Raw genomic sequence first — 25,095 nt, 5'->3', positions numbered from 1 at the left:
TCCCCATTACAAAAACACCTCTCAAGGGAGTGTGTTAATTCCAGATCACATGACCTGCTCCACATGATGTCATTTCCTCCTGAAGAAAAGACTGACAAGACTCCAAGGCTTTCTGAGTTATTTAATATAAAGTAGTGTGTGAGTCAAGGGTGGATTTATGGCATGTCAACAGGTTTACTACAATATCTTTATAAATAACTTTCAATATCGAATTTACTCAATTGTATATATAATATTTAGAAGAATCTTTCTCTAAAAATGCCATGTGGTGTTCGGTTATAGGCGGCCATGTTGATTTTAGGCCTGAAAACAGCAAAACTATGATACCTGTCAACTATGTGACAAAAAGTCCAGCAATTATATACTGACCCATAAAAGTCTGTAAGAAAATTGACTTACTTCATATGTCATTTGTTACTCTAAGTAAACATTTTGCTAATGAGTTCACAGTCTCTTTGGGTTAATTCCAAGTCTCCATTAATAAATTATGATCTATATTTAGTAAATAAGGGTCTCATTTAGAGGAAAATTAACAATACAGTGGGTGTAGTACACTTCAAAAGACCAAGATGGTGAAGTTAAAATTCCTAATTCAAGGCTTCACAACATTTTTCATCTTTTATATCCAGTTCATGAGCTCAGCGGATGCTCACAATTAAAATAGAATAAGCAACCCCTTAAGGAGTTGGAGGAGGCTAAAGCATGACTGGTAATCATCAGGCAGACACAAACACAGCTTTAAATATTTGCTAATGTTGCTCCTCTGAATATGTAAATTACTATTTTTTTGTTGGCGGCTTTAAAGACGCGCAAATCCACCTTGTTGCCTCTTTATAAGCTGAAACAGTTATGTGCTATTGAGACGCCATTTTCATGTAACAATAAAGCCCTCTTCAGAGTACAGTGTCACAGATTTAATGTCATGTAAAGTTCCAATACACATTCAAATGACACAGATGATTTATCAAAACTAGAAAGCTCTTTATGTTCGTTATCAAACGTACACTGCAGCAGTTCTGTCATTTTTGAGTAAAAAAGCTCGTAAAAGAAAAGACAAAACAGTCCTCACACAGTGGCGCTAGCTGGTTCACAAAATGCTTCGAAACATGCACTCATGCTTTAAAAATATTATATGTCATCCTTGCAAGGCCCCAGTGGCAACAAGCATTCATCATTTCAAGTACGCTTGCAAGGGAGGAAAACTGAATATTTTTTTTTAGAGATATAGGCATTCATAAGCAAAATAATATAGAAAATATACAGTATGTCTATGCCTACAATGCAAATTTTGACATTCAGTAGTAGTGTAACACCACTATCTTCATATTTTATATGCAGCTATTTCCGAACTGTAGCAATAAACAACTATAGAATGTTTTTGTGCTGCTTAAATTTAAGATAAATCTAAATATGATTTAAAAAAGAACAATCATGCACAGATATCCATCATTTCTCCTGAAATTGCAGTTAATTCCTCCCTCATATTCTGACCCTTGCGGTTAAGCTGTTTAGGCTAAACTCCAGTGTCCTGGGAAGAAAGTACAGAAAATACCATACAGTAATGCTCACAGAACATGCAGGCTTCTCATTTCATCGTGGCAAACGTGGTAATCACAGCAGCCCCATCTTTACTCCTGTTTTTTTTTTTTTTTTTTTTTTACCTCTGAAGGTACTGATCCTGAAGTACCACGCCCATTATCTATGTTTTCAGTGGCTTTTAGTTGCTCTAAGTATTCTTAATATTTTAGTATCATGCATTTATTTTATTTCAGAAATCAATCTTCTTCTTTTTTTTGTACATACTGATTGAATGTGACAAGGTCTTAACAGGAAAAGGTATGGACAGACCAATATTTTCCAGATATTTTTAAAATTGGATACTAACCCCAATCACCTCTTTAAATTTTTTGCACAACCCTTAACTAGCTTTTTTCAGTAATCACTTACAGCAAAGTTATAGTTACTTTCTGTCAGCAGATGGAGCTAAACATTGATGGATTACAGTAATGGACAGATAAATTAGCTTTCTGACATGTATAGCTTGTACCTTTTCAGTCACTATGAGCCGTTTTCTACTTACAGCAGAAACTTGCGGGCCTTAGAGCATGTTCTGAACATGAGAACCATCCCTGTGGAATCTTTTTCAGGGGTGTTTCTAGGAGAGAGAATAATAACTACTACAGAAAAACTGCTGTTCAGGTCTTGAAGTTGATTGGTTGCCCTTGGAAAAGACAAACACTGATATGCGAAACTCGGAGACGACAACAAGTGCCATTTTTTCTGCATTCTCCATGTCCTCAAAAAGTAGCAGCACTCCGTTTTCTAACATCATCATCTTCAATGTAACTTTACCATATCAACTAACATAACAAACCTCCATTATTCTGTTTCCTGTATGCTCATAGAACTGAGCATCTGTTAACTACTATATGTCCTTGTTTCATCATTGCTCAGAGTTAATGTTAGAGTTCAAAGTTGCTGGATCCAACACTACAGTTGAAATCCTTCCATCCATCCATTGTCTATACACCACTTAATCCTCATTAGGGTGCAATTGAAATAGCACAGCTCAAATTGTTCCTGCACCAGGTCATCCACCTCATGCCTAGTCCAAGTTTCTACAGAGGAAAGCCACCTCATGTAACTAGAGACTACTTTCACCTCATATCATGAGTAACTACTTCCACCCTACACCCAGAGCCTTTTAACTATTTGGGCGGAACATTTTATTAATCAAGGAGTGCCTCCTCAACCTTCAACTCCAGTGTCTTCCTGTCCAAGTACCTAACACCTCTTGGGCTAATTTCACTTCTCAGTGCTTTTTAAAATCATGGTTTGCAGTGAGACACTGCGGGTTAGACAGAGGTAGCAACAAGCTGGACTCCCAGACAAACACTGCAACGTTTCTGTAGCACATTAAAAGATTGTCTAGAAAAGTCCATTGAGTAGATGCACTTGTTTTGGGGTACCAACATGTTTTGGGACTCTGGCATGAGGCAGCATTTCCATCAGTTGCTGGTTTAGTGCCGCTGGCTTCACTCCTGTTGAACTGAAAATGTATCATATTGTTCAAGGAATATTATATTATGCTCAACTGCAATGACCACAGGAAACAAGGAGATTGTATTGTGCAAAATACCTGAGGCCTTATATTGGAAATATTTCATCTCACCACAACATATTCTACAAAGAGGACTTGCAAGTTTAGGGCTGCTTATGAAGCAATTTAGAGCCATGTCTCCGTACTGTTTGAGATTTGGTTTCTGTAGCTCAGGAGCCCCGTCTCTTATTCAAACTAGAGCAAATGGATAGCAATATTTTTAACCTGCAAGTTAAACTAACTAAAATGGTCTACAATGCTTATTGGCACAGACTAGAAAATCACTTTGATGCTACTGCAGGTTTACGCAATTATGCACAGATGAGCCAAAATATCCCTAAGAATTGAGGAGAATAACACTGTTTATCTCACAACAACAGTGCATGTCAAGGTCTGGGATGAACTGGATGGTCAGGGAGTCAACTTGTTGTGATGTGAGAGATGGCCTAAATCGTTATGGCTATATGACTGGGGTTAAGGACCAGTGCTAATGTGTAGGGTCTGTCAGTCATGGCAGCTCCAACTCACAACTTCCTGGACCTAAAGGATCTGCTGCTAACATCTTGATACCTGGAATCTATGCCTCTTTGGCAGCATGAGAAGAACCATCTGTATATTATCCACTGCTGGTGCAGGGTTGCATAATGCAGGGAACATCAACCAGAAAATTTAGCTCCTGTATTTGTACTTGGTATATTCTCTGTAGTAGCCATGGTTACATGAGCAAACATAGAAATAAGCTTAAAAAAAGTTAGATTGCTGTCTAAATATAATTCATTGAGACAGCAATTGCCAACAGCTGTTCCAGGAGACTAGGAGTTCTCCTTGCTGCTTCTATCAAACTCACTTTAACTGATGGCATTCTGTATGTACTTTAAGACCAAAAAAATTACATTAATCTTAAACTCCTAGTTTCCACTGCCAGATAGAAGCCCTAAAAATCCTGAAAAGGTTTTTTCTTTCTCTACTTTTTGATCTGAACAAGAATCAGGAAGATGCCTGGAATAAGATGTTGGTCTTTCTGAGGGAGAATCTGTACGGCGGCACAAACCCTGGTGCAACATTATTATCCTACCTGCAACCAAGATGACAGCTAATGACTGCAGAGATGCAAAATTAAGTAAAAAATTTCAGTCTTTTTCACAAAGAAGCACCTACCCAGGCATAAGAGGAAGTGCCTTTTCACTGTTCAGAAGTGAAATATGCAATGACAAGTTCCCTCTGAGCACCAATCATAATTTAGCAATATTTAAAATTTAAATTTGAAGGATGTATTCACCTCCACATTTGCACTGCATAAAAACATCCAATTCCCTCATTTCAATGAATGTTCCAGCAAAAACAAGCTGCAATACAGGCCAGACTGTTAAAAAGTCAAAAACTGGATCTGCAAAATGTTACTGCAACGCTAATTTTACATCATGCAGCACCTCTCTATGTAGACCAAACAAGAAAATGGACACATTACTTGTATATTATAATGTGAAGAAGGTAATTACTGTTCACCTCAATATTGTAATGGATATAAATATGACTAGTTGTAATTCCAGATTCAGATACCTACCATTTCAAGTCATCATTCTAGGTCAAGATATCTTAAATTCTCCTCAATTCAAGATATCTACATTATCCTTTATAGATCTTACATGAAGGTTGAAATGGTCAGAATTGTGTTGTATGAATCTCAAACTGGGATTCTGCTTTGTCAAGATGTAATTGCCAAAATTATTGCAAGTTGGCCAAATAATTTTGCAAAAATCTGTCTTTGCATAAGAAGTTACAACAACTACTACTATGGCACTGGAACCGTAACCACATATAACAAGCAGTTTCATCTTCATGTCAACGCTGCATGAGGCTGAAGTTCTCAATAATTTCAACCACAACTCTCTGATGAACAAATCTCTCGTTCTCCACAACCTTCTGTCTAATTAGCTCTTCCTATTTAACAGCATTTTCTAACTATCCTTACCACAACAGTGGCTGCCATTACTTCTGCTGACAGTGTTCAAATGTTTTGCTTTGGTTTTGGATCAATATCCAATTGGAAGTCTCACATGAGGAGCATCATGCAGAACAATTCAGACTTGTCATAATGACATTTGAGATATCGGCCACTATTAGTCTGACAACTATCTTGAATTCAGTGGTTTTAATTTGAGATAGTCAGACTCAGCTGTTAAATGTTGAAACAGCATGCCATAGCCTTGTGTTTTCCATACTTTATGCAGGGTTTTCTTGTTCTGAAAATTGTTCGAGGAATCTTAACCCTGGTATCTCTCAACATTATGTGACCCTCTATCAAACACTGTCAGTTATTATCAGCTACATCAGCGTTCATGTGTGCCTGTGTGCTTTGGATTAATTACACTACAAACAGAAAATACCCCTCTCTGTTTCGTTTCTTCAGCGGTCTGAGGAGCTTTATCCTCACCTCTCTTCGGCTTCTTCCCTCAAGCACAATGTTCATTTGCTTTCACTGGTTGTTTTTGTCCTTCTTAGTTGTCTCAGTCTAGTATCCCACTCCGAGGACCTTCTTCATGTGCTCATAGACCACATACGAGATGCTGACAGCAGGAATGACTTTCAGAAAGTTGGGGGTGATGCCTCGGTAAAGGCCCGGTACACCTTCATGAGATATGATGTATTTGAACTGGCCCACCATGGTCAGCTTGGGTTTATCCTCAGTGATGGCTGAAAGAAGAGGAATGATGGCAGTTTTAGGGATATGAAGCAGATCAGATGCTGGTCATTCCAATGGATCAGTACATTTCTTGTGACTGGATCTCAAGCATATTTCACCTTGTGCCTGCATGCGTGTCCGTATGAGAGCGAGGGGATAAGATGCCAGCTGGCCACATGTGCTGGACACAGTACCACAGCCAAGCAGGACCAGAACTCCTGGGTCTGCAGAATCTACACAGTACCTCTGGAGCCAGGCGTTCTTCAGAGTCTTCAAACATGAGTAGTGTCAAAGGAGGAGAGTAGAGGAAAAGAGAATGATAAAGAGTAAGTGGGAAAAGAAGGAAAGAGAAAACAAATGAGAGTAAATAAACCTGCAGTAATCAGGAGGTTTCGAACGAGCCATTATACTACCACTCAAAGCCACAATGCCCGTCCTTTTAAAATGAAGTCACGGACAGGACAGGTTATCAGCGGAAATCAGAGTTTCTGTGACTGCTCAAGCAGTGAGAAGGACATTGCATAATATCAGTCAACATGAAAAGAAGCCTGAATAAATTTGGAAGTACATTCTATGATGGGATGAGACCAAGATAAATTTGTTTGGCTCAGATAGAGTCCACAGTGAAAGCACAGTCCTGACAGTGAAGCATGGATGTGGGAGTGTGATGATATGGGGCTGCATGAGTACAGAAACTGTTGAGGAGATGGCATCTATCCATGGCATAATCAATGTCTGGGGATATACAAACATACTAGCTGCAGAGGCCTAGCAGAAGAGAAATCTTCCTGCATGTATAATGATCCAAAGCACATTGCTAAAGTCACAGAAGTTTCTAAAGAAGAAAAATTGAAAACTATGACCTAGACAAGTATGTCACCTGGCTTGAATCCAGTATAACAGCCTGGTGATATTTTAAAGAAAAAGGTAAACAATTAAATATTTGTATTTTGTAAATGAAGCGTGTACTGGCATATGTTGCATTGAGTTCCTACTGCAGGGCCTGTATTTTTATGCAGTAAAACTAAACATTTTTTAAAATTTTCACAAGAGAAAATACCTACTGTCCAAATTAAATGACACAATAATTGCAAGATGATACAATTTTGAATTATTTGACCTCTATGTGATATTACACAGGGGTGTATTAACCTCTGTTGTACACTATACACACACTCATAGAGTATAGATTAATGCATACATACCTCATACACAGCCAAGTCGATGCCAGCATAGGGAATGATGCCCAGTGTATTTGGTAGGTAGCCTCGGTAAAAAGCTCGGACGCCCTCCGTCTTCAGGATCTGTTTAGCGCAATCAGCCATACCTGAGTATTGCCCCGTCTTCCTTAATGTAAGACGAGTTTTCAGCACCTACCCAGCCCAGAAGGACAAGAGAAGAGGGAATTCAAAGAATTTAATGGGGAGTTATAGGAATAGGACGAAATTGGCAACTGGACAAAGAAAACAAATCAGTCTTTATACAATTCAATAGGAACAAAACTGGCATCAACAGGTCATTTTCATCAGTCTATAGTAGTTTATGGCAGCAGCAGGATAAGCAGGTTTTCCCAGACATTCCTATGCTTACCCACATCCTCTACCTTTGTCTAAGAAATCCAAAGAAGTTCCCAGCTGGGCATGCTCAGAAAACCTACAGATGCCTAAATTAACCCCTTACCTCTGAACAATGAAGTGAACAACTTCTATTATCTTATTGTAGTGGCACCTGTGGTGGTAGGATACCATGGGCAGCAAGTGAACATTCAGTAGTGAAATGTGTTGGAAGATGGAAAAACGGGCAGCTTAAGGAGCTAAGAGGTATTGTAAAGTGCTATACTATGATGGCTAGATGACTTCTTCACAAAATGCTGGAAACCTTTATGTTGCTATGAAAGGAAAGTGTCAGAGCACACAGTGTATCATTGTTAGCTTCACATGGGGCTGTGCAGCTGCAGACTAGTAATAATTTCCATACTGACTCCTGTCCACCACTGAAGACACCTACAGTAATGTGAGCATCTGAACTGGGACCATGGAACAATAGAAGACAGTAGCCTAGTCTAATGAATCACAACCCAAGAAGGCAAGCCAATGGAGATGTGATCTTGCCAATGTTCTACTGGGAAACCTTGGGTCCTGCATTCATGTGGATGTTTGGGTGGGTGTTACACATTGCAGACTGCATACAGACTGCATATTGATGGCAGTGGCCTCTTTCATTTAGGATAATGCTCCCTGCCACACTGCAAACATCGTTCAGGAATTGTTTGAGGAATGTGACAAAGAGTTGAAGGTGCTGACATGGCCTTTCAAATTCCCCAGATCCCAATCTGATCGAGCATTTGTTGGATGTTCTGGAACACCTTCCTAAAATACTCATAAAAGAGGATGGCTGATAAATCAACACTAATTTGAAACTGACCTCCATGGGGTAGATGATGGTCTGGGCAGTTGCTCCAGCCAGAGAACCAGCAATGAACCTCTCTTGTACCCTTAAACTGCCACCCTCTTTACTGCCCCGGATCAGCCACTTGATCTATAGTAATAAGAATAAGGAACATTAGAACTGGTAGGCATGAGGGGACAGAAGAGTTGTAGTAGTGCAATACAATACTGTATTTAATTTTTATACTATAAATGAAAACAATGGCGATTTTAATAAAATTACCTACAGTCATTAGGTCTTCCATTAAATAAACAATTACTTCTTTTTCTTTTCTATTAAAGTACATACTTAGTAGGGTAATGGACAGATTTTCACTTTGTCACTGATTGATTAGAGTACACCAACCTGTTCATAGGCCATAAACTTAATGGCAGATTCAGGGGCAATCTTTAGGACATTGATACCATTGCCCCTCCAGAGTGAAAAGACGCCTCCTTCCTGGACCATATTCCTAAGGCCGGACCACAGATTAATCCCCCGAGAAGAAGAGCCGTGTACCTTGAGACACAAATGTTGACTGGTCAGTCATCTTATTACAACCTGTGCTATGTTTGAACTGTCACTGCAGGCTGGATGGCAGGCAGGACTCTAGTACAGATGCAGACTAAAACAGAACACAAAGGAAGAGGTTTTCCTTTGTGGGTCCAAGTACTGCATCAAATAAAAAGTTTGGGAGTTTCCTGTCTGTGTAATCCCTCTTTCTTATTTCTGATGAGATAAGTGTCACAGACTATCTTTGGCTGAATTGGACGTCAGTCAGTGACTTGATTTGGTTTGTTTGTTTCTGCTGGCCATCATTTCTATTGGTTTTGAATAACAGTACTGTATCTTGTAGAATTCTCCAGCAAAGTAAAAGCGCAGCTGATCATTATCAGTCATTTCTATATTTTTCATTTCTATATTTTGGTTGAGAGCGCTCCAGTTGCTCACCCAAACTACCTCCCATGTGCTTTGTTTTATTTCTGTCAGTGAGTGTAACTTAATATCAGTGCAGTATGTGAAGGACAGAGTCAGATTTTAAATGATAGCCACAGGCAGATAGTGCTACAACATTACACTGACTCAGCTGATGTGGAACCGTTACAGCTGTTAGTACTGCAGATGTCTCGCAGTCCATTCACTGTACATAGCTGTTTCTCAAAGGATTTAAATAGCAAGATTAAACTTTGAGAATGGAAAACATATTAAAATAAATACCCTAACATTTAATGGTAAATCTCACCACTACACCTGTGCCTGTAACACTGATTTCTGACTGTGTGTATCAGTAGTTTGACATGGTAGATGGTTCGTTACACAGTACCACTTGAGAAGTTAGCTATTGGAAAGCAGAAACGTGGAGCTGCCTTGCAAGATAGGTGTATCAGTGGAGAGGCAGTGAGATAACCTAGATAACCCACCTGCAGGAAGACTTTGAGGCGGTCCAGAGGAGCAGTTCCTGTCCGGGAGACCGCCCCCGCCATGGCTCCAGCAACCAGCTGCCTCCACACCAGGCCTGATCGCCTCTCCCGCTCTGAGAACTCATCTGGCACTGTCAGATGTTCCCCAATGTCAAACATCTACAACAACATGAGTAATTAAAGGACCAACTTGTTTTTGTTTTGTTTTGTTTTTTTTACCCCAGTGTATGTACTATATTGCAAAGCTATGCATTTTCATCTGTACCATCATTTGCTAAGACAAATCAAATACCATGCAGTCTACATCTATCTTTGCAATTTAAGTTATGGATCAACACAGTGTAGTTCGTACGTATTCAGTCTATCTGTCCTTTGCTGTTGTATTTTGTTATGCGTTGTAAAACAGTACTATGCTATAATTCCCATTAGCTATACCATTACCATCATTGGAAACAGTGACTCACATGGGAGTGTTTCCAGTGGTGAACAATTTCCTCCATGTTGTGGAGAGGGTTGAAGAGGAAGTGATCGCGCCATTCATTCCAGTCAATGGTCATAGTGCCATCTTTGTCCATGCTGAGAGTGACACAGTTACACCAGAAAATCAGATTTTTTTTCAATTCAGTTGATCTGTCAATATCTGTTTCAAATTGGTCAACTTTGTTGACCACTTGCAGTAACAAGCTGAACATTTCAACCGTTTGTTCACCCCTTTCAGTGGCTGCTAACATCAGCGGATTGCGGGGTGGAGTTGTTTTGATGCCACGCAAAGGACTGCTAACTTACTAGCCAAGTGGTCATTTTATTTTTATCTCTTAAACCAAGAAGAGTTAGAGCTCTGAGTCAGAGAGTGAGATCTAAAAAAAACAGAAAAACTTTGGCTAATAGTCAGCCAAAGTTGACACTTCTACCAAATCAAAGCTGTACATTAGAGATATGACAGCCTTATACCAATGAGTCAGGGATATTAATGTTATAGAGCTGTTCTATAATTCTCAATGATAACCCAGATTGGATGCAACAAAAATGAAGCACTACAAGGCTTCATCCACTTCAATAACAATGGCATCAGGCGGCATACAACCTTCTGAAAATGGCGGCAGGCTGCATTTTAAGACCAGATGTGGACAGGACCTGGTATTGCCAGCCTAGAAAGGATTAACCTGTTAACACCCAATACCATTAAATACATTTTTGCCTATTTTGCATTGTAAATGTGATGTATAAGGCTTCATAAGGAAGATATTGTCTTCCAGTTTCTGAAAATATGCTTGTTTCAAACAAGCTAAAACCAGCATAAATGGGCTGCCAGTGACCTTGTGGCTGTAAGGACACTTTAGGTGTTTGTGTGTTGTCACTCAATTCCATCACTTTGCCCTGTTGGTTATTCTCTTTCTTGTCATTTTGTTGTCATATACAAACAAAAATTAAACAGCTTGTGAATAATTGTTATTCGTCCTATGCCTTTCAAATACAGCGTGGGCCAAAGCATGTCCTCTTGTGTTTGTCAGGGGCAGCAGCTGTAACATTATCAGCAGGAGAGCTACTAGGGATCTAGCCAGGACTATCATTAGCATTTCTGGCTGCTATTAGTCACTGTTGTCAGATTCATGTTGGATGTGGGTTAGACACACACACACATTCAGTACCTCTGCAGTACTCTGGAGGCCTGCTCCATTGTAACATCCACTCCAAGCTTGCGTAGTGAGTGCTGGATCTCTCCCACGTCGATTCGCCCTGTGCAACATAACAGAAAAAATGTGAGCATCGCAAACAGTGACTGTCCACAAACAGCGGTCTATCTGTGGTCTACTGTGAAGATGATATTCAATGTGTACATCACTGAAAGACAAGTAGCCAGAACTGAGAGAGAATTGGTGTGTGTATGCATATGGGTCTATATATAATTGCGCGACTTTTTATAACATAGTTGACATTTTTGCTGTTTTCAGGCCTAAAATCAACATGGCTGCCTATAACCAAACACCACATGGCATTTTTACAGAAAGATTCTTCTAAAAATATTATATACACAATTGAGTAAATTCGAAATTTAAAGTTATTTACACAGATATTGTAGTAAACTTGTTGACATGCGATAAATCCACACTTGACTCACACTTTATATTTAATAACTCAGAAAGCCTTGGAGTCTTGCCAGTCTTTTCTTCAGGAGGAAATGACATCACGTGGAGCAGGTCATGTGATTTGGAATTAACGCTGAGAGGTGTTTTATTTCCATATAGAATTTGTTAAATTTCCAAAAAAGAAATATCTCTCATGATTATCTCAACTTAATAAAAAAGAACACAATCAAAACGATTTTTGAATGAACTGATTTTATTATTGTTTAGCTAATTAGAAAGTGGTTGTTATTGAATTGGGACGGTTATTTAGTTGACATTTTAGTGATATCCAGTCTTTTTTTATTAATAAGTGATTGTTTCCATAATAAATCATTATGATATTTGTAAAGACATGATCATAATAAACATAAAAAAACTCATTTTTTTTAAACTTTTAATAAAAATGTATGCCAGATATATCCCATGGACTTCAAAAGTCCCTCAATTATATATTGACCCATGTGTGCGTATGTTTGTGAGCGTTTCATACAAACCGTCATTGTTGCGGTCCAAACTGTGGAACATTAGCCACAGCCTTTTCTCGTGAGCACGCAGGTACTGAGAGAACTCCTGGAAGTCTAGTAAACCGTCATGGTTGATGTCGCTCTCGAGGACGATCTGTTAGTGCAGAGAGAGACTGATTCAGCAGGGAGGGAGGATACAAGGGGGTATAAATGAGATGAAGCAGGCCGGGGTCACGGTGCGTTGATGAAGTAGATGGCATGAAAGTGACGGTGGTGTCGGGGGTGTAGAGAGTGAGGAGAGCAAAGAGTGGAAGGTCAAGAAGTAAACTACTTCTTACCTGGCTGCAAACACAATCTCTCCTCTCTTGAATAGGACAAAGAAACAAAGAGAGACTGAATACAAGACTAATTCTCTCGCGGCTCTTGCACAAAGCGCTTTACCGACAACAACAAAAATTTAAGTAGTACCATACATTGAATGGACTCAGATATGTAAAAAAAGTGAATAAATAGTGCAATTAGTAGCTAAAATTAGTTCTAAAAACAGTAATAGTAATACATAAAAGGCCACGACCAGAAGACCTGAGGGTTCTAGTGGGTTCATAGGATAATACGCAGAACCATTAACAGCTTTCTAAACAAACAGAGGAATTTTTAAATCAATTCTAAAAGAGTAGTAACCAGTGAAAAGATTGTAAAATAAGTGTAATGTTTGCTTTCTTTCTGCTGAGTTTTGAAGCAGTTGAAGCGGAAGCATAGTCTTCTTAGGGAGACCAGATAGAAAAGCATTACAAAATTAAATCTGGTACGTAATAAAAGCTTGTATTAGTGTCTGTATTTGCTTCATAGGGGACTGGTAACAATCTGGCAATGCTTTTCAAATAATAAAATGCCATCTTGGTTATATCATTATCGAATGGCTCAAAACTGAGGGCCAAGATGACTCCAAGATTTTTTACTTCCTTGTCCTGGTTGAGCTGTTTACAGTTCTCTGCCATCCATGGCTTAATACCTAAAATACAGTCAAAAAAGGCACTGGCACTGGGTCACCAGGAGACACAGCGATGCACAGATGTACTAAAATAAAACTCAGAAGAATGCCACAAGACTCATTTGTGCAGGCCACCATCATTCAGGCAAACAGTAGTCTTTCTGATCCGTCACATGTCCTGTTCACTGAGTATGAATTATTGAATTCAGGCAGGAGGTACAGAGTCCCGCTGTCCAAGCTCAACCATTTTAAAAAGTCTTTTATCCCTCTCTCAGTCAAGCTTATAAATGAGCAGTTAGGTGCAGCTACCAAAGGGAGGTAACTGGGTGTTGTATGTGTGGGGATGTGTGACTTGTATATATGGATGTATGTGTGTATTTTGTTTTTTTTTTATTATTTTAACTTATTTATTTATATGTCTGAGACTATATTTTATGTGTTTTAGTACGCAGTGCAGCTTACTTTTTTGTGTGTTTGTAATTCCATACAAACAGGGCTCCCCAGGGCAAAGGTGCTGCAGAGCCCCAGAGGCTTTGTGTTTAAGATCTACGGCATCTTTATTTACCAGCCTTTGTTCAGATCTCTCTTCTGTTGCATGCCACATTCCTCTCTCTATTCATTTTACATTCCTATGTAAAGCAAAGTAGATGACAGAACAAAATCCACTTATTACTTCCATTTAACTTCTTCCAGTCTAAACTGACGGCTTGAGAGCAATAACAAACAGCTTCAGTGTCAGTCACATTTGTTTGTTCATTTGTAACCAGGATACTAAAAACTTTTCAAAAGACTTCAACGGACTCTAAATTGCCTGCTGAGCCTCTTGAAGTAAAAAGTATAACAATGTCTTGATGAAGCTCAGCAGTGGACAGACCATTGATTGTGACTGCTTTCCTGGGAACACTTATCAACCACTAAGCACCTCTGAAGTGTCTGAAAAAGTCAAAGAAGTGTTTTTAGCGAAATACCGAATGCTGCAGTATGTGTAATATTGCTGTGTTTTTAATTAAGTTTGGCTGGACCTCACTTTTCAGGGACTTTTGTATAGTACGTACACACTAATTATATTCTTGTTGCCAAGTGTCTGCTCTAAGGGGATTTCAAAGGAAACCTTGATTTGTTGGGTTTCTCTTTATGATTTTGTCTATCAAGAGTCCAAAAGCATCTCTGTGGACCATTACAGTTTGTATTTAAAGACTGCCTACAGTTAAAGTCAAGAGGACACATCATAAATGAAAGAAGCAGTTAATGCCACAACTGAGCATTTCCACCCTGATGAAAGTGAAAAACATGTAGTCAGTTTAATGGGGTTTTCAAGGAACAGAGCTGAGGGACTAATCCTGTGAACTTGCAGGGTGAGACTTTCTGTATCATTATTTGTCTTCAGAATTGGGTTCTGGTTCAAACGTGTATTGCTGAAGTACTCCAATGTCGAAACTTGCCATTGTGTCTCGTGGCTTTACAGTGTTTGAGAAGAGTTGTACGTGAAGTGGTCTACTCAAGCTGCAGAGTGCAGATGGACGGGTGGGTGGAGAGAGGCAAGAACTTCATAAATTTGAATATTCTCAAGGAAACAACTGTGTAGAGTTACATCTACTACAGTATCACATTTTAAGGCAGGGATTAATTTTATGGAGATTTTTTTTTTAAATGTGTAACTTCAATACACAAAGATGGATTTTAAGGGATTTAATCAATGACTGGAGGAGGACATTAAAGCCAAATGATGTGATTATCAGACTGACAAATCAGTTGTCAGCTAAGGTCAACAGTGTGGCAGGTTTGTGTTACAGATTGTTAAAATATTCATCCACAAAGTGTTGGATTCCTCTTCAAACCTGAACAGCTTGTCTGTACATGGTGTTGTAACTGGGCCACACAAATTACTCACTGACCTGTAAAAGGGTTGATAAATGCATTGAAATGACAGATTCACTCAGGGTACATGAGATTTTATGTTACTGCTATTTAAAGTAATAACGATGATTATCATAATTCTAGCATTTCCTTCTATAGCACCTTTCAAAAGAAGTAGCAAAGTGTGTTACAATAAAAAACACATTTTAAAAGTAATAACAACCTGAACTTAAGATATAAAGAAGACAAAATGATAAAACTACCATTGATTAAGAAAAAGCTAAGCAATAAAAGTGAGTTTTAAGAAGAGAGTACTAAGATCACACTGTATTTGCCTGTTTCAGATCCTCAAGTAGGGAGTTCCACAGTTGAGTAGCCCAGACAAAAACCACCTTTAACTCTTTGACGCACAACATGGGTCGAAAGTGACCCGTATTCAATGGAATATGGGTAAAAGCCTAGCAGCTGATGTTTAACCTGCTGCTACCAGAGCAAAGTGGCCTGCAATAGTCGACTGTGGAAGAGATAGTAGCATGGACGGCTGTTTTCTAAGTCTGCAGAGTAAAGGGATGACCTGATCTTGGTTAGCCATCTCAGTTTGCAAAGCAGGACTGCCACACTCAAGACACCTGAGCATTAAAGGCAAATGACAGTCAAACCGCCAAAGTTGTGGACCTCTTTACAAACATTATTAACTAAAGCAACCAGACTAGAGGACAGGTCATTAATGATGCCAGTGCAAAAACAATAGAATATTGATAGATATGTTTCAATAGAAACAAGTCATCTTGCCTGGCATGGAGGGCAAAGTGGAGGAAATGCTGGTATTGTGTCTCAATACCCTAAATTATAAGACACAACTTTGCGGTTGTCTTGAGACTGGAAGGGGGAAAGCCTTTGTACTAGCAAGGCTACTGCTAACGTTTGCTTCTTAGCACGGGACAAATACACCTTTGCTGTTGATGAATGCCGTAGCAAGCATAGCGCGTCCTGTGTGACAGTCTCTTAAGATATGATGATCCACTGTATCAAACTCTGAGCTGAGGTCAAACAGGATTAAAATGGAGTACAAGCCAGAATCAGCTGCAGGAAGTAGGTCGCTGATGAATGGAGCTAAAGCGGTTTCAGGGCTGTGTAGGGAGTGGAACACGGACCGAAGATTTCATTGCTCATTCATAAAAAAGTTTATCTGGGTAATTTATGGAAATATACTGAGGACTGTATTATTTGCTTGGCAGGAGTCTAAAAGTCTGTGAGAATGTGCAGGTGGCCTTGAAGAGAGAGTTACATCCCTATGACAGATAACAGAATTCAGAGCTTTCTTCCCATGTCAGAACAAGAGTAGCTATCCAGAACAGAGACAATTTACATGTAGTTAATCAACATGAGCTTCTCTCCCATAGCTTAGTGTTGTGTCAGATTCTGTGCACTGCCTGAATAAAGAGACGCTGAATTCAAGATGCTCGTATTGAGAGTTTGATTCTTTTTCACCCACAGTAATGATAAGTTTTTCTACAGCCAGCGTCCACGGTGCTAACAGGCCGGGTGCTAACTCACTGCTGGACCTGGTGGTGTTGTGGCCCTAACAATTGCTTTAGAGCTCAATCCTGGAGAGAAACTGTCCCCACTGAAGCCCAGTGCAGGAGAGGAGTCTGTGGCCAACCTGGATGAGCTGAGGTTTGCCAACGGAAGTCTGAGAACCTCTGAGATCAGGCTCAACATGCCGAAGACCATGCAGGCTCATGCTGCAGTGTTTTGTACCGGCTCCATTCTGAAGGATGCGATAAGATGGACGCCATTGACCAGACCATGGATGACCTCAAGATTTCAAAAATGGCAGCTTAAAAATGGGTCAAAAACTACTTTAAACAGAGAGATTTAGAGAGGACTTCTTTGGAAGAAGGTATAAAGTGGAAAGTTTAAAACTGGGAGTGAAAATGGTAGGAGATATTAATGGCTAAGTGGCTCAACGGTCTCAAGTACAGCTTTTAAAAACCATGTTGTAACGCAGACTGAAGGGCAGGTGGGTGATTTTGTAACAGTGTAGAGTTCCAGATCAGATTGAGGAAGAAAGCTGATTTAAATTACTTTAATTGTGGCATGACTGTCTAATCTCCATGAATTTTCACTGCAACTATCTGAAGAGCTTACAGAGAATGATCCGATAAAGAAAAGATATCAATTGAGCTTCAGTTCTTTAGCAAAAAGGCAAGAATGTCTAGTTGGAATTTCTTTTTTGAGTTTCCTAACTTTGTCCTTAAATCTTTACCTTCCCCCCTAAACCTGCAATGATGTCATTTGGAATTGTGTTTCTGGCCTTCTGGCAAACTACATTCAGTATACATTGTCCTTTTAGCTTTTCTGTAGCTCCATGGTAGTCTCCACTAACTCCTGAGAGAAATATCTGAATCTTTAGCTGCAAAAAGCTCCACTATGTTCACCAGCAAGTTGCTAACTCTATCTGTCATCCATTTGGTGTTGAGCAGGTAGAGTGGCTTTTCAGTCGCTGTGCTCTCATAGGAACAGAAAATGTCACTATGAGAGCACTGTGAAAAACCCACAACGCTTAATTCACAGGCTGCACAACTAAAATTCCCAGTGGATAATTTTCTGTGGGTACATAAATACAAGAGACCCCTTACATTGTTGTGTTACACATTTTAATATTTTATAAAACATCTGTCGCTATGGCTTTCCAGAGTACCTGGACTGTCAGCTGCAATGACCTGAACTAGTTTTGCTTTGTACCGATACTGTAGTAATGACCCTGCACTGGCTGCTGTGGTTGTAATAGATAGAACTGAATGTAACACCACTCTTACACTGCCTTTAGAGATCTCATGCTTTATTAAGCAGTTTTTCAACTCACAGGGTGTACTGGAAAGGTTTTTAACATGATTAGAAAGGTTCCTAAGTGAGTGAGCTGACTCCAGTGGATTAGTAAAAGTATCTAATAAAGTGTACGATAGTTATTACTGAAAAACACACTTTTTCTTTACCACTCTCCATACCTGTGTAGTGCTGAAATGTGCACAGTGGAAGTTATTTTTCATATTAACTTGTTCTTATTATTAGTTTTTATCTTATTTTTAGTAGAACTACTGATGAAGAAAAGTTACATAGAGTGCTTCATAGCTTTGTCCTGTTGTTCCGGACAACGAAAAGTAAAAAAAACGTGAGTTCCTCCATTCAAACACAGCATGCCAGCATGCATCAATGGCATCTTAGCAATTTTTGCAGCATTTGATTTAACCCTCATGCACCAATGAGGACATTTTTGTCCTTTTCATTATTCATTTTTAGAGCATTTTGGCTATGTTAAGGCATTGGGCCTAAAATATTGGCAAAGGTGTGTATTTTTGGGGAAATTTTAACCACACCCCCCATAATACATCAGTATTACACTGTGTTACACTCGGAACCTTAAAGACAAAAATGTTCCCATTGAAACCCATTAAAACTGCTATTTTTGATCCCTCTGTCATTACAACATGAAATCTACACACATGTATCCACCTATACAGAGGCAATACAATATGTAATTATATATAATACTATATGTTTTAATATAATAATAGTTTTTTTGGTCCAAAGAATCTTATATTTAATTTTTTCTAGAGTAATATGAGATAATAGTCCAATCAGAAGTTAAAAACTGTGGACATTTTAAAAGGACTCGAACTTATCATGAATGATTTTTTTTAATCTTATGGAGCTCAAAAAACAAGAATAATCACTGACATATTCCATCCTGTGACAATGCAAAAAAAACCAACCAAACAAAAAAAAACAGAGTGAAAATATATATACAAACATTTTTATAAAGAGCATTTAAATACTTAAGTTTGACAAAGGAATAAATATTTGGGAGCTATGATCGGACTGATGTTGCTTAAATCTTAGTCAAGTGGAAAATAATAATAAGTATTATTATTATTACTACTATTATTACTATTATCATTATTATTATTATTATTATCCATCCATCCATTTTCTATACACCGCTTATTCCTCACTAGGGTCGCGGGGGGGGGCTGGAGTCTATCCCAGCTGACTCAGGCGAAGGCAGGGGACACCCTGGACAGGTCACCAGTCTGTCGCAGGGCTACATACATAGACAAACAAGCACTCTCACATTCACACCTACGGGCAATTTAGAATGATCAATTAACCTCAGCATATTTTTGGACTGTGGGAGGAAGCCGGAGTACCCGGAGAGAACCCACGCATGCACAGGGAGAACATGCAAACTCCATGCAGAAAGATCCCGGGAAAGCCGGGACGCGAACCAGGGGTCTTCTCGCTGCAAGGCGAAAGTGCTAACCACTACGCCACTGTGCAGCCCTATTATTATTATTATTATTATTATTATTATTATTATTATTATTATTATTATTATTATTATTATTATTATTATTACTATTATTATTATTATTACTGTACATTGATTTATGAGACTGATCTTTTGATTCATTCTATTTTTCGTCAATCGAAGGTAGTAATATAATTTTCTACAAGTAATTTACAGCAATTAATCCAATTACCTGGTAACACGGTTGCACCTACATCCATAACTACTGTATCTTGTGATCTTGAGAAAACATGATAGATTATCTCAAGAAATCTACGTTTTGTTGTAAAGACAAGAGAAATTAACCCATTACCAAGGGAAAACAAGCTTTGTTTACCAGCACTGAGGAATTTATGGCACCTCGGAGAGGTTTAATATCCGCAGTCTAGTTAGAACTCTAGACTAAAACAAGATGACAAACAATGGATTGACTACTGATTGAAATACTCAATTTAAAACGTTGATTTGAACAATACGGATGCACATCTCACAGTAAATAACAGCCATCAAAGCAGCCATAATAAACAGTATAGTACATTTGAAAATGTATAAAGGCAAATTCATTCAGTTTTAATGCTCCTAAAGCTGCTGATAAATGGAATAACAGTGTTGCTATCTATTTGTTCTGAGACTGAAAGATGGAGGTAACTGTTTAAAAGAAGGAAGGACTGCAGATTTACATGACTGTATATTCTTTTCTAGATGTGTAAATATCTATATATATACACTTCAAAAGTTTGGGGTCACCTAGAAATGGCTTATTTTTGAAAGAAAAGTAGTTTTATTCAATGAAGACAACATGAAATTAATCAGAAATACAGTCTAGACATTGCTAATGTGGTAAGTGACTATTCTAGCTGGAAACAGCTGATTTTTAATGGAATATCTCCATAGGGGTACAGAGGAACATTTCCAGCAACCATCACTCCTGTGTTCTAATGCTACATTGTGTTAGCTAATGGTGTTGAAAGGCTCATTGATGATTAGAAAACCTTTGTGCAGTTATGTTAGCACATGAATAAAAGTGAGAGTTTTCATGGAAAACATGAAATTGTCTGGGTGACCCCAAACTTTTGAACGGTAGTGTGTATGTATATTTTACTTTTATTATTATTATACTTTTTTTCCTATAGTTATTTTATCATTCTCTTTTCCTTATTCCTTGAGTGACACCAACAGCTGAAACCAAATTCCTTGTACGTTGTGTACGTACTTGGCCATTAGAGCTGATTATGATTGTAGTGGGACTGCTTTCATGTGGAAATGGAGTGCTGTCAACTACTAATTCTACTAATGGACTAAATGCTTCAGAGTCAGTCAGTCAAACAGGTCCAAAGCAGACTTCAAATGCTTAACATGGTTCACAAATCCAGCAGCAAGGCCGTGGGGAGGTCAGGGCCACTTATCAGATTCTTTTAGTCAATAAAAGGAGATGGGCGCAACGTTCTAAAGTAGAATGTGACCTCTACAGGTGACTGCCTCCCTTTACTCACCTCTCCTCCTTTCAGTGTTGCACTAAGGTCATTTTTAACCAGTTATGAGATTAGATCTACTCAAGTATTAACAGCCAAAGAGAAAGAAAAAGGAAAACGCAGAGATTATTATCAGGGTCAATAATTGTGGGACTTTTTTTTTAACATAGTTGACATTTTTGCTGTTTTCAGGCCTAAAATCAACAAGGCTCCCAGAAAGATTCTTCTAAATATTATATATACGACTGAGTAAAATTGAAATTGAAAGTTATTTATAAAGACATTGCAGTAACACTGCTGACATGCAACAAATCCACACTTGACTCACACACTACTTTATATTAAATAACTCAGAAAGCCTTGGAGTCTTGTCAGTCTTTTCTTCAGGAGGAAATGACATCATGTGGAGCAGGTCACGTGATTTGGAGTAAAGTCATTTCCTTGAAAGGTGTTTTTTTGAATAGTTGAAAGTGATGTCTGGGACACAATTTGTTACTTTCCATACAAAATTTGATATATTGCCAAAAAAGAAATATCTGTCATAATTATCTCAACTTTATAAAAAATACACAACCAAAATATTTTTTGAATAAGCTCATTTTAGTATTGTTTAGCTAATTAGAAGGTGGTTGTTATTAAATTTGTACGGTTATTTAGTTGGCATTTTAGTGATATCCAGTCGTTTTTATTAATAAGTGATTGTTTCAATAATAAAAAAATATGGAATTTATAAAGACATGATAATGAACATAAAAACATTAGTTTTTTTAACTTTAAATAAAAATGTATGCAGGATATATCCCATGGACTTCAAAAGTCCATTATCAAATGAGTTGCTCATTGTCTATAATGAATGGGGACAAATATGGTGTGTAGTAACTCCAAAGGCCCATTCTGAGCCCCTGCTGTAAAATATGTAAAATATTAAACTTGCAATTTTGACCTAACATTAAAAATTAACCCAAATGATGGCTATTGGCATTCATGTGCTTCAACTTGGGAGAACTTTGTTGCTAGGCATCTGACAACAAATTGCTCTCAGATCTGTCCCGTCGGTACCTGAATTGATTTTTTTTTTAAAAAGATAGTTTGTTGGAGAGCTCCTGTTGCTACAGGTTAAACCAGTGCTCTCCTCTCTGGTCGCCAGTTAAGCACACAGATAAAACACCTCCTCACCTCCTCAGCCTCTCCTCGGTGTAAACCACGAGCTGCCAGGCCGGTCCTCAGCTCACTGATGTCCACCCTGCCATCTTTATTCAAGTCCAGCTGCTCGAACAGCTCCGTGTACCTCCTCTGTCTGTCCGGGTCCGGAGACGCTCCGTTCTCTCCGTTTTCTTCGTGTCCTCTGCGGCGTGAAGAGGCGCAGAACCGCTCCTCGTCTTCGCCCATGTGAAAGAGAGAACTCCGGGTTGCTTCGCTGGCCGACTGTTAGTTTCACAGTCGAGCATAACAGAGTCCAAAGCGAGGTGTCGCCCGGGTTTCCTGAGGAACCGATCCGCTGCGTCTACACCGTCTATGTATGCGGATGGAGGCAATGGAGGCTGCGTTTTCCTCCCTCTGCTCGAAGGAACGTCGCTTCTGGATGGATGCTTGCAGCCTGAACGAGCTCTCGTGAGATTATCCCTCGTGTCAGTTACACGCTACATCGCACATTCCATAATCTTATTCAAATGAATTAAAGTTTCCGTCAGAGGAGGAGCTCGGAGCATGGAGCATGAGCAGCCGCTTTTACCGCAGTCTCAGTGCGTCTGTGCGCGCATCTTCACAGCTGTCAGGTTATGGCATGTGCTTCTTATTGGGTTTTTCTTTTCTTTGCAGCTGATGTGGTGAAAACTCCAGCGCCATCCTGAAGAGAAAGTGAGTAAAAATGTATTTACCTCCAGTGAATTAATCTGCGTCTGCTGCATCACACCTTACGCACGGCATCTCCAGCGCGCACGCCTCCAACGCGACACAATCCAGCATGGAGAGGAGAGGGAGAACCAGTAGGGGAGCCAGATAGTCCTCATAGGTAGGTCCAAGCTGAGACCATTGATCTTTCTCAGGTTTTTTTCCTCAACAGATCACTGTCGATAAAAATGTATTTTGTTGGCAACTCACTTTACTCAATCAATGTCAATATATAAATGACAACCTGCCTCCTATTCTCTATTGTTTATTTATTTTGTCTTTTTCTTTGATGAATGATACATTTGTTTTTTTCTGTAATCACATTTGGCATATATTCATCGATCCTTTGGCAACAATGTCGTGCCAATAAAGCAAAATGAATCGAACTGAAAGCCTAACCTGTGCCTTGGATAAACTGTTAAACTTTTCCTGGGTCTGTCGCTCTACATATCCTCCCAAGCTTACTTCACTTTTCATCTTCATGAAGTATATATACACGGCCTGGCCAGAAAAAAAAATCGCCACCTGGATTTAACTAAGCAAATAGGTAAACGCCTTCCATTGGATAATTACTGCAGTGATGAATTTCAGCTGCAACAACTTATTTAACCCTAGTTGATGCAGTGAGGAGCTTCTCATTTCTTAAACTACCATGTTGAAGACAAATCCTGTGGTCATAGAAAGGATGTTAATCTGTTTCTAGAAAGGTCAGATTGTTGGCCTGGATAGAAAACAAGAAAAGATTGAGTCAGATGGAAATAGATGATCCTCTGTGGCGACCCCTGAAGGGAAAAGCCAAAAGGAACAGCAACAACTACAGCAACTACTAAAACAACTACAACTACTACAACAACTACAGCAACTACTATACGAGCTACAACAACAACTACAAAAACTAGAAAAGCTACTACAACAACTACTACACCAACTACTACTACTACAATAACTACAACTACTACAACTACAACAATAACTACTACTACTACAACTACAACAAGTACTACACCAACTACAACAACTACACCAACTACTAACAACTACAACAACTACAACAATTACTAACAACTACTACACAAACTACAACACCCGCTACAACTACAACTATAGCAACTACAACTACTACTACAACTACTGCTACAACTACTACTACTACTACAGCAACAACTACAACAAGTACTGCAGCAACTACAACCACTACAACTATAACAATAACTACAACAACTACGACAACTACTACATCAGCTATAACTACTACAACAATAACTACAACAACTAATACTACAGCTACTACAAAAACTGCAACTACAACAACTACGACTACAACTGCAACAATTACTACACCAACTACTACACCAGCTACAACTACTACAACTACAAGAACTACAACAACAGCTACTACAACAACTCCTAAAACTACTACTACTATGACTACTATTACTATTATTACTGCTACTATTGCTATTAATATTACTAGTGATTAAAATAGTACTTCAGACTTCACAGACCCTGTGTTGGCAGGGCTGTAAATCACTGTGTAAGTCAAATGAACAACTGCTAGCTCATTGGCTATTAATAGCATCAATAATAGGGATTGTGAGCCGTGACATGCAGCAAAGGATAATGAATTGCCTGGTCAGCGTCCACAGGATAGAAATGACTGAGACAAACACAGAGAGGGACTGAGAGAGATTGAAATAGTCATAGTGCACTTTCTTTCTGATTGACTATGGCCAAAAATGTGTATCTACATTTCAGAATATGATTTGCACATGTAACCAGAGATCATACATACACAGTCAGGTCCATAAATATCTGGACACTAAAACAACTTTCAGCAGTTCGGCTCTGTACACCACCACAATGGGTTTGAAATGAAACAATCATGATGTGCTTTAAATGAAACAGAAACAGACTTAGAGCCAGTCAGGAGGACAAAAAAGTACGACTTTCCATCACTATGGTTACATAATATCCATAGTGATGGTTACATAGTGATGGGACCCACGCAGCTGCAACCCCCTTCAGTCAGAGAAGCACCAAAACAGTGAAATCACCATCATGTACTGGCACGATTGTGACCACGTGATCTTGTTTATCACACACCGTCAAGGACAGTTTAACCCTTACATGCTGTTCACGTCAAATTTGACGCTTTTTGACATTTGACAGCATTAAAAATACCCTAAATGTTGTTTTTTTAAGCCTGAAACTTGACAACTCTTCCTAAAATGACCCAAAATACACAAAAATGTTACACTTTTGTACAGGTGCTACACATTGTTGTACACTGGGGCTGTTTCTACCCGTATCTAT

The 25,095-nt window shown here is 38.9% G+C and overlaps 1 protein-coding gene across 2 annotated transcripts; it reads right to left on the bottom strand.

Annotated features, from left to right (window-relative positions):
- Positions 1-899: 899 nt before the first annotated feature.
- LOC111586073 (calcium-binding mitochondrial carrier protein SCaMC-3-like) lies at positions 900-23,252 on the bottom strand. Of its 2 annotated transcripts, none has more exons than XM_023295763.3 (10): positions 22,069-23,252; positions 12,252-12,375; positions 11,281-11,368; positions 10,096-10,207; positions 9,632-9,790; positions 8,577-8,729; positions 8,208-8,321; positions 6,989-7,156; positions 5,903-6,053; positions 900-5,794 (listed from the first exon to the last, which is right to left on the bottom strand). In XM_023295763.3, the coding sequence occupies exons 1-10, from the start codon at positions 22,279-22,281 to the stop codon at positions 5,613-5,615; spliced, it is 1,464 nt and encodes a 487-aa protein (XP_023151531.2). In that variant the 5' UTR covers positions 22,282-23,252; the 3' UTR covers positions 900-5,612. The 2 variants fall into 2 exon arrangements, with proteins under 2 accessions (XP_023151531.2, XP_035797659.2); XM_035941766.2 differs by lacking the exon at positions 22,069-23,252 and adding an exon at positions 12,560-12,578.
- Between the last annotated feature and the right edge of the window lie 1,843 nt (positions 23,253-25,095).

Source organism: Amphiprion ocellaris, chromosome 19, assembly GCF_022539595.1.
Source record: "Amphiprion ocellaris isolate individual 3 ecotype Okinawa chromosome 19, ASM2253959v1, whole genome shotgun sequence".
NCBI classification, from domain to species: domain Eukaryota; kingdom Metazoa; phylum Chordata; class Actinopteri; family Pomacentridae; genus Amphiprion; species Amphiprion ocellaris.
The sequence above is the reverse complement of the archived record's forward strand: the minus strand, read 5'-3'. Positions and strand labels throughout refer to the sequence as shown.

What these genes read in the sequence shown, in the direction of transcription:
- LOC111586073 (XM_023295763.3), bottom strand. Translation starts at nt 22,281, where the DNA reads ATGGGCGAAGACGAGGAGCGGTTCTGCGCCTCTTCACGCCGCAGAGGA. An exon ending in TTTGGACCGCAACAATGACG is followed by an intron (nt 11,369 to 12,251) that starts GTTTGTATGAAA and finishes TATGTTGCACAG; the next exon opens with GGCGAATCGACGTGGGAGAG. An exon ending in AGTTTATGGCCTATGAACAG is followed by an intron (nt 8,322 to 8,576) that starts GTTGGTGTACTC and finishes TTATTACTATAG; the next exon opens with ATCAAGTGGCTGATCCGGGG.